Genomic DNA, 13,455 nt, shown 5'->3' with positions numbered 1-13,455 from the left:
TGCTTCACCGTGCAGCACAGGTACAGTAGGAGATGTAAACTGATCCATAACTGACCCTTTTGCCACAGCGGTCCTCCTCTTCCTCCTCAGGTGTAGAAAAAGCAGGAGATTTAATATCCAAAGCAGGTTTTGAAACATTTGATGGATGCCTTGGCTCATCGCGTTCAAGGTTATGAGCAAATGATGCATAGAACTGCATCTCCCGGGATCCAGTTTGTCTTTAGTTCCCGACGTGCAACACACAGCTGTCTGTCTTTTCTTCCTGTTACTGAAAATGTCTTTCTGTCACTCCATCTGAAACAATCCTGCAGGGTAATTAGTAGAGGTATTTAAGTCTTGTTTTGTGTGTGTGTGTGTGTGTGTGTGTGTGTGTGTGTGTGTGCGTGATTGTTTGTGTGTGTGTGTGTGTGTGTGTGTGTGTGTGTGCGTGTTTGTTTGTGTGTGTGTGTGTGTGTGGTTCTGCATGTGTTAGTATGTGTGTGTGTGTGTGTGTTGTAATTATTTCCTTGTATGTGCAAGTATCTTGCTGCGGTTATACACGTGTGGTGGAGTGTGTGTGCGTGGAGATGTGTGTGTGTGGCAAGTGTGTATTACTATACGGGCTATGGTGTGTGTATCCCTGGTGCGGATGCCCCATCCTCATCCCCACCACTGATCCAGGCGTCATGGGGGTCATCGGCGTCGCCGGGGTAACAGGGTGTGACCCAGGAGTCACAGGCAGTGATCCTGGGGTCAGAGAGGTCATGAGGGGGACGTCATCAGGTGAGCGGCGCAAGGTCAGGGTATAATCGGGTGGGCAGGTGAGGCGCACGGTGTCCAGTGTACTGTAGATGTCCTGGGTGTCCAAGCCGTCCAGGGCATCCAGCGTATCCAGAATGTGATGGTGATGAGTGTTGTTCCTCTCGTCTGCTGATGCAGCATCACACTCCAGCTGCTTCACCTAAAAGGTTGAATGGTGAAGAAATGTCAGGAGATAAAGCAATGGTGACACAAAGAAGGAAAGAAGCTGAATAATTAAATAATCAATCATGGCTGTCACTACAAAGTATTTTCATTATCTATGAATCTACCAATTCATTTCTTCAATTTCTTAAACAGTTTTTTTTATAGTCAATTAATTTGTACTATTTAATAACATCCAATATATTCAGCATTTCCCAAAGCCCAATTGCATGATTTGTCCATCCAACAGTTACAATCCAAAATATGTTCCATTAACAGTTATATAAAACAAAGACAATCAACAAATCCTCACAATTGAGAAGCTGGAACCAGAGAATGTTATGGAAAAAATAAATCAGAATAGTTCCTGATTTATTTTTGATGAATCCACTCTGCTGTAATCAAGTTCCATGTTATTATGGTTACGCTATAAGGCAATGTTTGCTAATTGTTTTTAAGTCAATATATATTATTGTATTGTAAATGTATGGATAATCAGGTATCAAATTAAATTAACTGTGTTCCATTGTTCTGTATGTGTAAAACACCAACTTCTGATCTAATAATGCTTAATTATCACTGAGATTTAAATGCAATGTGAAAATTAAGCATTATATATATGTAATGCTTAATTATCATATATATATATATATATATATATATATATATATATATATATATATATATAATACGTAATCTTCACGTAAAAATCAAGCAAATACAAGCATACAGTTTTAAAATCACCACCATGACCCATTAAAATGTGCGAGTAAGTTTAGGGTTTATTCCAGTCAGATTTGTTTTAGATCGATCATCTAACAGTCAAACTGTGTCACTGCTATTTGTCACAATCATTAAACCACGTCTGACTTATTTTGAATCATTTCCAGTGGATTTAGCAAACAAAATAACAATAAGATTTTTTTAAAGATTAATAAAATAACATTTTTCCTCATCACGTCAGGCCTACTGTTGGTGCCCATAAAGCTAAAAACACCATACAAAGATATTTCAAATAGTCTAATACAATTATAAAAGCAGCTGCAATGTCAAACTACATTACTGTGGTTCAATTGACAATTAACATTATGTGCCTGCTTTATAAGAGATCTGACATCTAGCTCTCACTGTGGGAGATTTCAAAGCCGTTAACTGAGCTCAAAAGAGGCCAAATAGTCAGTGGATGAATTGGAGGCAATTGGAAGCAATTCTGGAAATTGCACACAGCTCTCACACGCACACGCATCAAAACACAATGACACATACACACACAAACACACACATCCTTGCACTGAGAATGTCTGGAGATGACAGGCTGTGTTTTGCAGAAGAGCTCTACTGGCAGCTTCTCCACTGGCAAGAAAGTAGTTTATTCAGTCACAACCTCAAATGGCTCGATGCTACTTGAAAATATATAGTATCAGAATAATGTGTGCAATTATTTACAATAAGCATGATTTTCTTTTTTTATACCACAAATTAAATGGAGCTCCAGAAGAACACAGACACTCCACATTGTGGCTTCAGTTATGGTCAAAAGAAATGCACACACAAGCACAATGAATGCAGAAACACACGACTCACCTGTAATGACAGCAGTCCCTCCCCTTGCAGGTGGGCCGCGACATCTGCGGGCGTGATGTCTCGTCTGGGGGGAGGAAGTGGACGTGGCCGACGATGCTCCAGACGCCTCTTGTCTTTCTTGTACAACAGTGCTGCGAACGCGAGGATGTTAAGAAACAACAGGGAAGCTCCCACCGCAATCGTCACTGAGAGTTCAGTTGAGTAGTCCTCGGTGGGCACGCGGACCCCGTCTTCCTCTCCACCTTGGCCTAAAGCAGACTCTGGCGGCTGTGGAGTACCTCCTTGTGGACCTGGATGACGTGTACTACTAGGCGGCCAACCTTTGGCTAGACGCTTCGTGTAAGAATAAGGAGTATCATCCTGTGGAGAGGGACTGTGCGTAAAGGAGGACACCGATTGGAGGAGCTCATTGACATGATGCAAGTGAGGGACCAGCTGGAGCCAGAAGGAGATTTTGGTGGCACGGTAGTGGTCTCTGACACGAGGCTTCAGGCCAATATGGAGATACAGCTGCTCTTTAGGGGTGTATTTAGACCAAGCCACTTCTTCAAAACGGTTAGGTTTGGTGTGGATGAACTTAGTATCTTGAGGAACCGGCTGGTTTGGGTCACTAGAAAGAGAGAAACATAATTAGTTCATTAACAGGTTATTTAATCATCTGGATGAGTTGGTGGTTGTGTACTTTTTTGGTTATGTTTTTTATATATTTGCCCACATATTTACAGTCAAAGGTTGTATTTTTAAAATACAGGGTTGTAATGCAATGATTCTGTGCTCTACCATAAATACCAATGTTTCAGCTGGCTACCCTCCTCTCAGGATATGACTTTCTCTAATGCTGTCCAATCATTTCACCAGAGCAGGCACTTATCATTCTAAATCAATATCAAGTAACAAAACCCCAAACTGCGTCAAGAAATATTTAGTCAAAGCAAAACAGGTTTCATTTCCCTGTAAACATACTGTGGCTCAAAGGGGATTCAGTTGCAGATCATTGATTTGTGTCCACTTAATATGTCCATTACAAAACAAGTCAGTTACATAACACACAGTTGAAACGCCTGCGGCTGTGTGTGGATAGTTGCGCCTCTAAAGATGTGTGTGTTGCATTGTGAAGATATCTGGAAAAATCACCTCTCTGACGCATACGGACAGGCATTTATTTGACAATTTACGACTTATTTGTTCGAGCAGCGAAAAAAGCCGTAAATTAAAGATCGGCACATCTTCACAGATTTGCCAGTTACACACTATGTGCTCACTTGTCAATCAACACCTTATGAAAGGCGCAAAAAAGAGGCAGCTAGTGTAAAGACCTACCAGCACACAAACACACACGCATGCTGAGGATTAATACGACTTACAAAATATACATCAGGGAGCATCATATCCTCTCCTTTAAATTGAGCTGTGACAAAGTTCCATCACCACGCGAGGTGCTCTCAACCGGGTGAAATCTTTCTTCAGAGAAAGTTCCACATTGATGATTGAAATCCGCACTGAAATCTTAACAACCCTCCATTGTGATTTTGCTCTGCAATCACAGCACAGGCTTCAGGCTAGAGACAGCTAACTGGATGCAACATGATGGCCTTCATGCACCTGCATTAAAGACTTAATGTCTTTTATTTAAATGCCAGAGTCAAAATATGTACAAGCACAGTCCTAATTTTGTATGTTGTGACATAGCAAGGCTCTATGGTGATTTAGATCAAGGTCTAGACTGCAGATGTCTCTGTAAATCTGAAGAAGCCTCAGTGGAGTGAGCCTCGATTGGATTAATTACTGGTAATTACTCACTTCAAGCACTGCAGAAAGAGGGTCCATCCTCAACAATTACTTTTATCTTGTATATCATGTCAGAGTGGAGAGATAAAAGGTACTCTTATCAGAGTGGACTGTCGGGGTTCTAAACGTTTGAATGTGGATCCTTTCTACAACTGTAGTATTCTGAGCTACCGGCAGGTCACTTTACTCTCAATTTAACAAATTGGATATCTAGACGCTTTTTTAGATCATTTTAATTTTGATTTAATGTATTGAATGAGCTCTCTGTATCATTGCACCAGTTTTGATCGTGACTGAATGAGGATGTCGAAAGAGGGACAGGGAGAGGAGAGGAGAGGAGAGGAGAGACTGAGATGCTCTTCCTCCTAAAATGTGACTAAACTAATAATATCACAGGAGAATAGTTCAAGAAATTTCATTTGTTTATCCCAAACTTCACAGAACTAGATGACAGTGAAAAACAACACATTCTATTAGGACAGAAAGATGTGATTTAGCTGCACAATATGTGACTGCATGTCACAAACTGAGGGACATATAATTAAAACATAACTAAATGTGATAAAGTATTTGACATAGTCATTCATTATTAACACACATCCCCACATGCACACATATTTGGACCATTTGGATGATATTGATATGATATGTATATGTGATATGTAATGTATCTATGTGGTGCCATTATTACTGTTTTTGTGTATTGTCTATAAATATATGATCGATGTGTATTAGCTGTAGTTCTTGTAAGATGCTTTTGTAAAGCCCTTGAATGGACTTTAATTTAAAAAAATTTAATGTAATTTAATTTAATTTAATTTAATTTAAATGGAATTGAGAAGAGATCAGAACAGAATAGAAGATTATTAAAGAGTGGTCCATCTGTCATCCTTCTTTTAGGACATGACGTTGGTTTTCCTCAAGCCTGGCCCAAAGAAGAAAGACAACATCGAGATTTTGACATGACAGAGAATCTGCCAAAATTAGTCTGCAGTGCTGCTTTCATAATTGTATCTAAAGTACTGTCTTCTCGAGAGACCTCAGAGACCATTTGAAAGAAAAGACATAATAATAACATATCCTTTGCCTGTCAGCTCATTATTTTTGTTGCTCTAAAATTCAGGTGTCAATTCAATTCAACGCATCATTAAATTCCAGCTTCACTCAGTTTTGACCTCCATTTCAAATGAAATCCAGTATTTCATATTTGTGTACATGCAATTAAAATGTTACTTATCTCGATGGGGAAAACATGATAGAGAAATGGATTTATGCTGATCTGTCTCAAATTCCTACTAATTGCCGCCATTTACTTAATGCTAATCGAAAGTTGTTATCATCGCCTCGATGTTGTGCAGTTTTGACTGACCTCTCTTTGTGTGAACCCTGCCAGATAATTACACTCCATGCCCATATTCATGTTAACTATCGATCAGTCCAACAAATTACACGTAAAGAAAATGTATGAGAGAGGCACTATGCTGTTTATCTTGATGACACCACAGACTTGAGTCTTGGCTGACTTTTTTTGACCCTGGAGGAGATTTGTTCCTGTAAAATCGAGAGTGAGCTGTCCACAGTTACAGCAACAACCGTCTGCGTTGCCAAAACCTTTTTTCTGCAGCGCGTCCAAGATGGAGGATAATGTCTTTCTGACATTTTCTTTCATGTTTTAAAATGTGATTAATTAGCCTGGCTTTCATTCGTTATCATGAGACATGGTCTACATGTGGGTGGGGATAAGATATTGGTAGCCGAAATTAGAAGCCATTTTCTGTGTCTAAGAAGGCAGAAATAAAGAGAACTGAGTCATGCTGAAGCTGTGCTTTGTTTGCTCTTGTTCTCTTAATTGTCTTTATACAGTATAGTCAGTGAAAAACTCTTTTCAGCAGGATTTCCTAACTGAAACCAACGTCTCACATCAGTGAACATTTTATTAGCTCACCCAGTCTTGGCAAAGTTGGTCCAGTAAGTCATGACAACAGCACTCAGCATCACGTCGTTCTTGGAGAAGTTACAGTTGAACAGATCAGTGGGTCCCACCATGGGCACGCCGAACACATAGGGCACCTATGCAGACATACACACACATATTTTAGGGTAGCGTACGGTAGGAGCCAACAGATTACATTCATTCTCTTGACTGGAACTGGAACCATCACTGAATCATGACAAACTCAAACCTCATTCTAGTGAAGACAAATACTGTTTCATGTGTAACTGTAGTGAACTTAAATTCACTAAATCCATATTCAGTTTGATAAGATCCACCCTCAAAAACACAAAATGCATGCACATACACGCATGCAGTGCGCTGAACATAAGACAGACAAGTGCAGGGTAAAAGACTATATTAATAAACTATAATCGTCACAGCGGTAAATATACAACAGCTTTCAAATCAGAACTGCGGCAAAACACATTCCATGAACATTTCAAGTATTTTGTGCTGTAGATTGCTTGATTCCACTTATTAAGCACTTTGAAAAAATCAATATGAAGCAGCACTTCACGGTTAGCACTAAACCGAGAGCTCCTGATTCATCGCATTATGATTTCTAAAATATTTTGGTCACTTTCATTTTTGCCTCGGTCTGAAGTACCCAAACTAAAATGTCCTATATTTACTCCTCTCCTTGATGTCTAATATCATGTTTTTGCCACCACTGTCCCTAACGTTATCTCTGCAAATACAACACTTTCACGTCAATGTACCTCATCACCATGGGCAGAATCAGCCCAAGGTGGCGTGGCGTCACTCTGGCAGTGGTGGTAAAAGGAGTAGAAGTAGGTGGGGGATCCATACTGAGCGTGGAGGTCAGCTGTGGCGATAGCTGGCGCCACCCATTGGTGGTCTGTGAATAGCGCCACCAGAGTCTTCCGCCGGGTTTCTGCATTGTCACGGTCTGCCCAGTCCGTGTACATGAACCTTTAGTGTACACATTTCAAGTTAGCTATCAACGAATCTATTAACAAATACTTCATTGTTGCTAAAGTTAATAAATCAATTTTTTTAAACATTTGAAGGAATCGTTCGACAAATACACTTATTGGCTTTCTTGCCAAGAGTTAGATGAGAAAATGTTCACCAAGATTCAAGGACAAGAAATACTCCAACTACATAACCCCATGAAATAACACAAATTGTCAATTTCACACTGTGGTTTGTGTACCGATCAAAGTAATGAGTGATAACACTTTAATCAGTATACTGTTGAGATACTGGGAGGCAGATTTAGTTACCTTTGGACAGAGACAGGCTTGCTGTTGTCTGTCTTGTTAGCCAACCTTCTCTTTACTATCGCTTCATATTTAACAAACAGACATTAGAGTGGTAGCATTTTTCTCATCTAAATCTGGGCAAAATGTACAAACATTTTATTTTTCTTTCTACAGACTGTTCCTTAAATACATTCAGACATTTACAGACGCACTTACCTTATGCTCTCTCTCAGCGTATCTCGGCCTTCGGGGTATCCATACAAACTATCCACAAAGTCTGATACTGCAAAGTCAAAGTCCTCAGCCGTGACACCGTCCTCTGAGTCCACAATGCCCTCCACAAACTTCACTCCCTCGCCCTGGTTAACCCCCAGCATCACGTCGTAGTTCAGAAACTCTCCCTGCTCCATCAGAATCTGGGGGTCATCCGGTATAACGTCGCCATCAATCACTGGTGCAAAAGCCGTGTGATATTTGGCCGGCGTGATGCTCTGCTCTACAAGTTCGCGGTAACTCCGGCCCTGAAGGCAGGCGACCAGTTGGGTGCTGTCATCGATGCCGCAGCCCACCCTCTCACCAAGCTGCCGAGCGTACTTGCTTGGCTGGTAGTTAACCGCCCAACTGGCTAAAGCGCTGCCGCTCTGGATGATGGCTCTGTGGAACAGGTCTGAGACACACATGAACACACACACACACACACACACACATATACATAAAAACAAATATGAGCGTACGAAGCATATACACTGAGGCGCACACATATATACATTTATGGATGCACATGCACACACACACACATGCATGAATGCATCCGTATGATTGCACATTTGCATACATAAACAGATGCAGAACTATTCCCACGGCAAGAAAAACACTGGAGTCACCGACATGCATTATTCAAAAGGATGACGGGTCATGGTTAGAGCATCTGGTTCAAGTAGGTAAGGGTTAACAGTTTAAAATAATAGAACTCTTAGCTATATGAGTCACGGGCAGGGTGTATTATTCAGAGAATTCAAAGGTTTATTCAGGCATTTCCACCAGTAAATGAAAGCTGTATCGGTCCACTGGAAACCATGAAAGGTTTAATAACCATGAGAGTCCCAGCTGCCAGAGCACCCTTCTGATTGCCAACTAGCAAAGATGCCCAACTGTCTCTCAGGCTATGCTCCTTTCAACATCAATGCCGTATAAGTTCAAATGAATAAAACATAAAAAACACAAAAATAAAAAAAGGGTTTTTGTGTACTGGTTCTTCCTTCCTTACCCTCAGAGTAGTGAGACAAGGTGAGCAGGCTGACGCACGAGGCCCCGGCCCCCGAACCAAACACAGTGACCCTGCTCGGGTCTCCTCCGAAGGTTGCGATGTTCTCCTTCACCCAGCGCAGAGCCTGGATCTGATCCAGCAAGCCGTAGTTCCCTTTTGCTGCCTGGTCACCTGTACTAAGAAATCCTACAGGCAGACAGAGAGGGAGATGTTGTTTTCAACACACAGTACAATACTACCAATATGTCCAATGACTTATGAAATGAAGAAAAAAACACTGAGAATTGGTTAAACTGTGTATAAATAATTAGTGGATCAAAAAAGATTTGTCCTGCTGACTTTTTGGAAAGTCATTTTCCAATGTACAAACACATAGGGAGGTGATTCCCACATTGTGACATTCCCACTGTTAAGATTAATTAATGCATGATTAAAAATGCATTTTTTTTTTAAAGCATTTTTATCACCATATAAGAGATGTTAATGAAAAATGAGGTGCCTCGCCTAAAATCCCTTGTAAATTGGATTAAATGATAAACGATACAACCGTATTCAGGTAACGGAAAATCAACTTACACACAACTCAACATAAACCTACGCACACATGCAGCTATCCCTTATTCCCTTTACTGCTGACGGTGTTAAGTAAACATCAAGGATCCTAATGGCTCACTACACTTCATACTGCAAGAGTGTAATGAGCAAGAAAGATGACGCTGTTGAAATTAGACATCACATATGTGAAATTTGTCAGAAATGTATCTTGTGCAAAACAGACATTATAAGTAAATTATAAAAATGTAATTGTAAAAAAAAAACTGTTTCAGAATGTCTTCATATATATACTTGATGTACTTTCATAGTACAGTAAGATTCACTTTGAGTATATGAGCTCACCTCTTGCATCCAATTTAGGATGACAATGATGAGGAAGAAGAAGAGGAAGACACTGCTAGATGATGATGGTGGTGATGATGATGTTGATGATCATATTGGAGGTGGTGCAAACACAGAGGATGGAGATGAAGACAAAAAGAAGCATGTTGGATTTGTTTAGCTCAATATGATGATTACAGATGTAGCGACCGTTTTACCCCCAAGGTCAGAATTAAATTGTCGTTTCACCCACAAAGCAGATGCAGATTTATGCCATCACATACAATCTAAATCTAAAAAATGTCTGGAAAGCTTCTAAAATACAGAAAACAGAGAATGGATATCATATACTCAAACCAATAGCTTGTTGTTGAGTGTTTTAACCTTTTACCATGTAAACAACTCTACTCCGCTCCATTTTCATAAACATTCTCCGCCTAATTAAAGGACGACCCAGGATTTTCTTTCCCTCTGGGAGAGAAATATATCTCATACAGTAGTAACATGAATGGTGTGTTTACATGATAACATGTGCTAAAACTGCATTAAAAAGGTAGAAAGCTAAATAAGTATACTAAATAATTACAGGAAAACGCAGCCAAATGCTGTACGAATATTTCCTTTATCGTTGCTCTCTTATAGGAAGTACATTTTGATTGATACATCTACATACAATTGATCAAATGCCTTATTCAAATATAAGTATCATGTCACTGTCTGCAATGTTAAATACACATAATCAAGTACAATAAAGAAATAATAGTATGTGGATCCAATCATTTTTCATATTGTTGAATAGGCTAAATTCATACTGCATGCTCATATTTTATTAACCTCATGGCACATTTTAATTAATCTCTTCAAATTAATTATTGAAGGGGGGCAACTCCTAATGAGAGTCAGGACATGATTTAACCCAACCAATGGTGTGATGTGCAGCTTGTGACTTAATCAATATGAAGTTATGTTGTGCTCACACAAACTACTATTAAAGTAAATGATGCCTTCAAAGTCTTTTTTAACCCCCCTCCCCTCCCCCCAGTGACCATGCTCAGGCTTTGTAATATGTATAATTACAGCTGCAAAAAACCTAAATACCAGGATTCTAAGATATTCTATTTATTCAGCCTGTGTGCTTTGCATGGATGTCTAAAATTAGAAAAAACCACAGGGAATCAGATTTTCACTGTTCAGAGAGCAATGAGTCAGAGAGTCATGGAGGTATAAAGGATCACATTTGAGTCGCTAGTCGTGGAAAAAATGACTTCAGGGGGTTTATTTCCACTTGGGACACCCAAACTGAACATGTTTTCACTTAAAAAACAAAATGGCACTCTGGGTGAAAACAACTCATGTTTTTCATATTTTATATCTTGCTGAAGGATTACACAATCCAGATAATGAATATAATGTAAATGTAAAGAAATGTGTCACATTAAAAGTGAGGAACAACTATGGATAATCCTTATTGTTAAAAGAAACAGCATTTACATTGCATCAATAATTAATAATAGCTCTTTACTAATACATAAGTCACCCAATAAAAACCTAACAACCCAAAGCAAAATAAAGACTAAAGCACAATTGAAATGGCAACACTGACGATGGTATTATGTAAAAACATCCTATGTGAACATTAATCAATACCTAACTACAGTTTGAAATCATATAATTGACTGTAATGGACATCTTTTCTTCCCACACCACCTCCTCTTAGCTTATTGGTCTTCTAGCAGGTGATGCATCTATCCATATAGCTATTTCATAAAAGAAGAAGCTAAATTTCCAACTTACATAAATGCAAAAGATGAGAGAACATTGCATTTCCAATTATTATCCATTCATCGCCCAAAACAGTAAGTAAATTACCAGAGTGGGTGCATAATACCACAGTGATATTATCAGAATACCCAGAGCACCATGGCAGTAATTGTACTGCTTTTTTTCTTGCACAAAGGTGGAGGGTGTTGAAGCACAAATACAGCCATTTTAAAATGTGGATTGTTTCACTACAGATTTCTCCCTGGTTGCATGTGCCCAAAATGTATGCTTCTGTCCAGATATAGTTATCTCAATTGCAGAATAACTCAATAGGATGAAAAATTATTGGGGACCCAGCTGCAGAGTGAGTGGGTCGTCACAATAGAAACAAGAGGTCTGCTTTAACAGTGATGCTAACAAATGCTGTATTCTAAACAAATATACAGTCATATTACCTTTAAGTACCGGGGTGTTCAGCAAATGGTAAAAAATATAGAAGATATATTCGCTATAAAGAGATATAATTTTACCCAGTACTCCGAGGCGATAGTTGAGGGTTATGACAATGACGTTGCCGTAGCTTGCCAGCACGCTGCCATCCATCATGTTGCCAGTGCCTTCTGTGTATGAGCCCCCGTGGACGTAGACCATCACCGGCCGCTGACCCCCTTCCTCATGGATGTCTGGGAGAGAGAGAGAGAGAAACAGAGGATGATAGATAGATAGATAGATAGATAGATAGATAGATAGATAGATAGATAGATAGATAGATAGATAGATAGATAGATAGATAGATAGATAGATAGATAGATAGATAGATAGATAGATAGATAGATAGATAGATAGATAGATAGATAGATAGATTCACAGCAACATATGGGCTGACATTGGGTGACATCACTGAAGCACCTGATGCCAGTGCTACACAGAATGCATTTTTGTAAGCTCAAATCCACCCACCTTCCTTCTGCCTCCATTCTGTCTGTTGTTTGAATAAATGTCCATATCGACAGTATATGTGTGTGTGTGTGTGTGTGTGTTGGACTGACTGTCCACCCAACCATTTGTATGTATCTCAGCCTTTAATCACTCTGTGGGCTCTCTTTCTCCCCTATGCTTCGAATCTCTTTTCCTTCATTTCTCAGTGGGTGGATATAAATTGAGGCTGTGAGCGTGTTCATGCTTGCCATTGTGTGTTTGTGTGTGTGTGTGTGTGTGTGTGTGTGTGTGTGTGTGTGTGTGTGTGTGTGTGTGTGTGTGTGCGTGTCTGTGTGTGTGTGCGGGGTGACGGGTCACATGCATGTGTATGAGCCAATATGTATGCATGAGTGAGTCTGTGTCCTTCCCACTTTCCTCCACAAGTAAAGGCGTAAACCCCTTGGCGACTGACGCAGGTGTCTGCATAGTAAGTGTCGGTTCAACCAAAGAGGGGTAGAGAGAAAAGTGCTCCAGGTGAAAAAAATAAATGTTATTTATTTATTCAAGAAGGATTTGTCTGTGACCTTACTGGACCCTTTCATATTTAATCATACGTCACCCTCAAAATTATCTTGCGGTCATCATAAGGATGCCACAACTGTTTGTTGCCACTTTGTTGCCACTCTGTTTTGACCTTACATGTGAATGAATTAAAATATGTCACTCTAATTCTAACCCTGCAGAGAGTCTGTGCACACTTTTAGGTTCACTCACCTTCCTCAGTGGGCACGTAGATATTGAGGTAGAGACAATCTTCGCTCTGGTGAGTGAGGTACGTCGCAGCTATATCCAGGTTAGCCGTGAGCCAGGACGGCATCATATCTCCCAACATGCTCCTCTCATCCAGCGACTGCGGGCACACTGGAGCAAACTGCGTCACATTTCGTATTCCTGGCCAGGGCAAAGGAGGCTCGGGCGGCTGGAAGCGCCGGTCTCCTGTTGGAGGCCTTGCGTATGGTACTCCCAGGTACTGGATGACGGGCCCCAGGAGGTCGGAGGGCAACGGGGTCAGTATGCCACGGATACGGCCCTGCACC

General features: G+C 40.2%; 1 protein-coding gene across 1 annotated transcript in view; it reads right to left on the bottom strand.

The window, feature by feature from the left end:
* Nucleotides 1-532: 532 nt before the first annotated feature.
* Nucleotides 533-13,455, bottom strand: part of LOC117750341 (neuroligin-4, X-linked-like) — a 13,084-nt gene continuing 161 nt past the window's right edge. The window contains exons 1-8 of the mRNA XM_034561503.1: nt 13,133-13,455; nt 11,971-12,123; nt 8,804-8,989; nt 7,753-8,203; nt 7,030-7,243; nt 6,260-6,384; nt 2,527-3,136; nt 533-940 (exon numbers count right to left, since the gene is read on the bottom strand). The exon at nt 13,133-13,455 is cut by the window's right edge and continues 161 nt beyond it. Coding sequence (XP_034417394.1) covers nt 533-940; nt 2,527-3,136; nt 6,260-6,384; nt 7,030-7,243; nt 7,753-8,203; nt 8,804-8,989; nt 11,971-12,123; nt 13,133-13,455 — 2,470 coding nt within the window. The remainder of the gene's footprint in view (nt 941-2,526; nt 3,137-6,259; nt 6,385-7,029; nt 7,244-7,752; nt 8,204-8,803; nt 8,990-11,970; nt 12,124-13,132) is intronic.

The sequence above is a fragment of the Cyclopterus lumpus genome, chromosome 21 (assembly GCF_009769545.1).
Source record: "Cyclopterus lumpus isolate fCycLum1 chromosome 21, fCycLum1.pri, whole genome shotgun sequence".
NCBI classification, from domain to species: domain Eukaryota; kingdom Metazoa; phylum Chordata; class Actinopteri; order Perciformes; family Cyclopteridae; genus Cyclopterus; species Cyclopterus lumpus.
The sequence above is the reverse complement of the archived record's forward strand: the minus strand, read 5'-3'. Positions and strand labels throughout refer to the sequence as shown.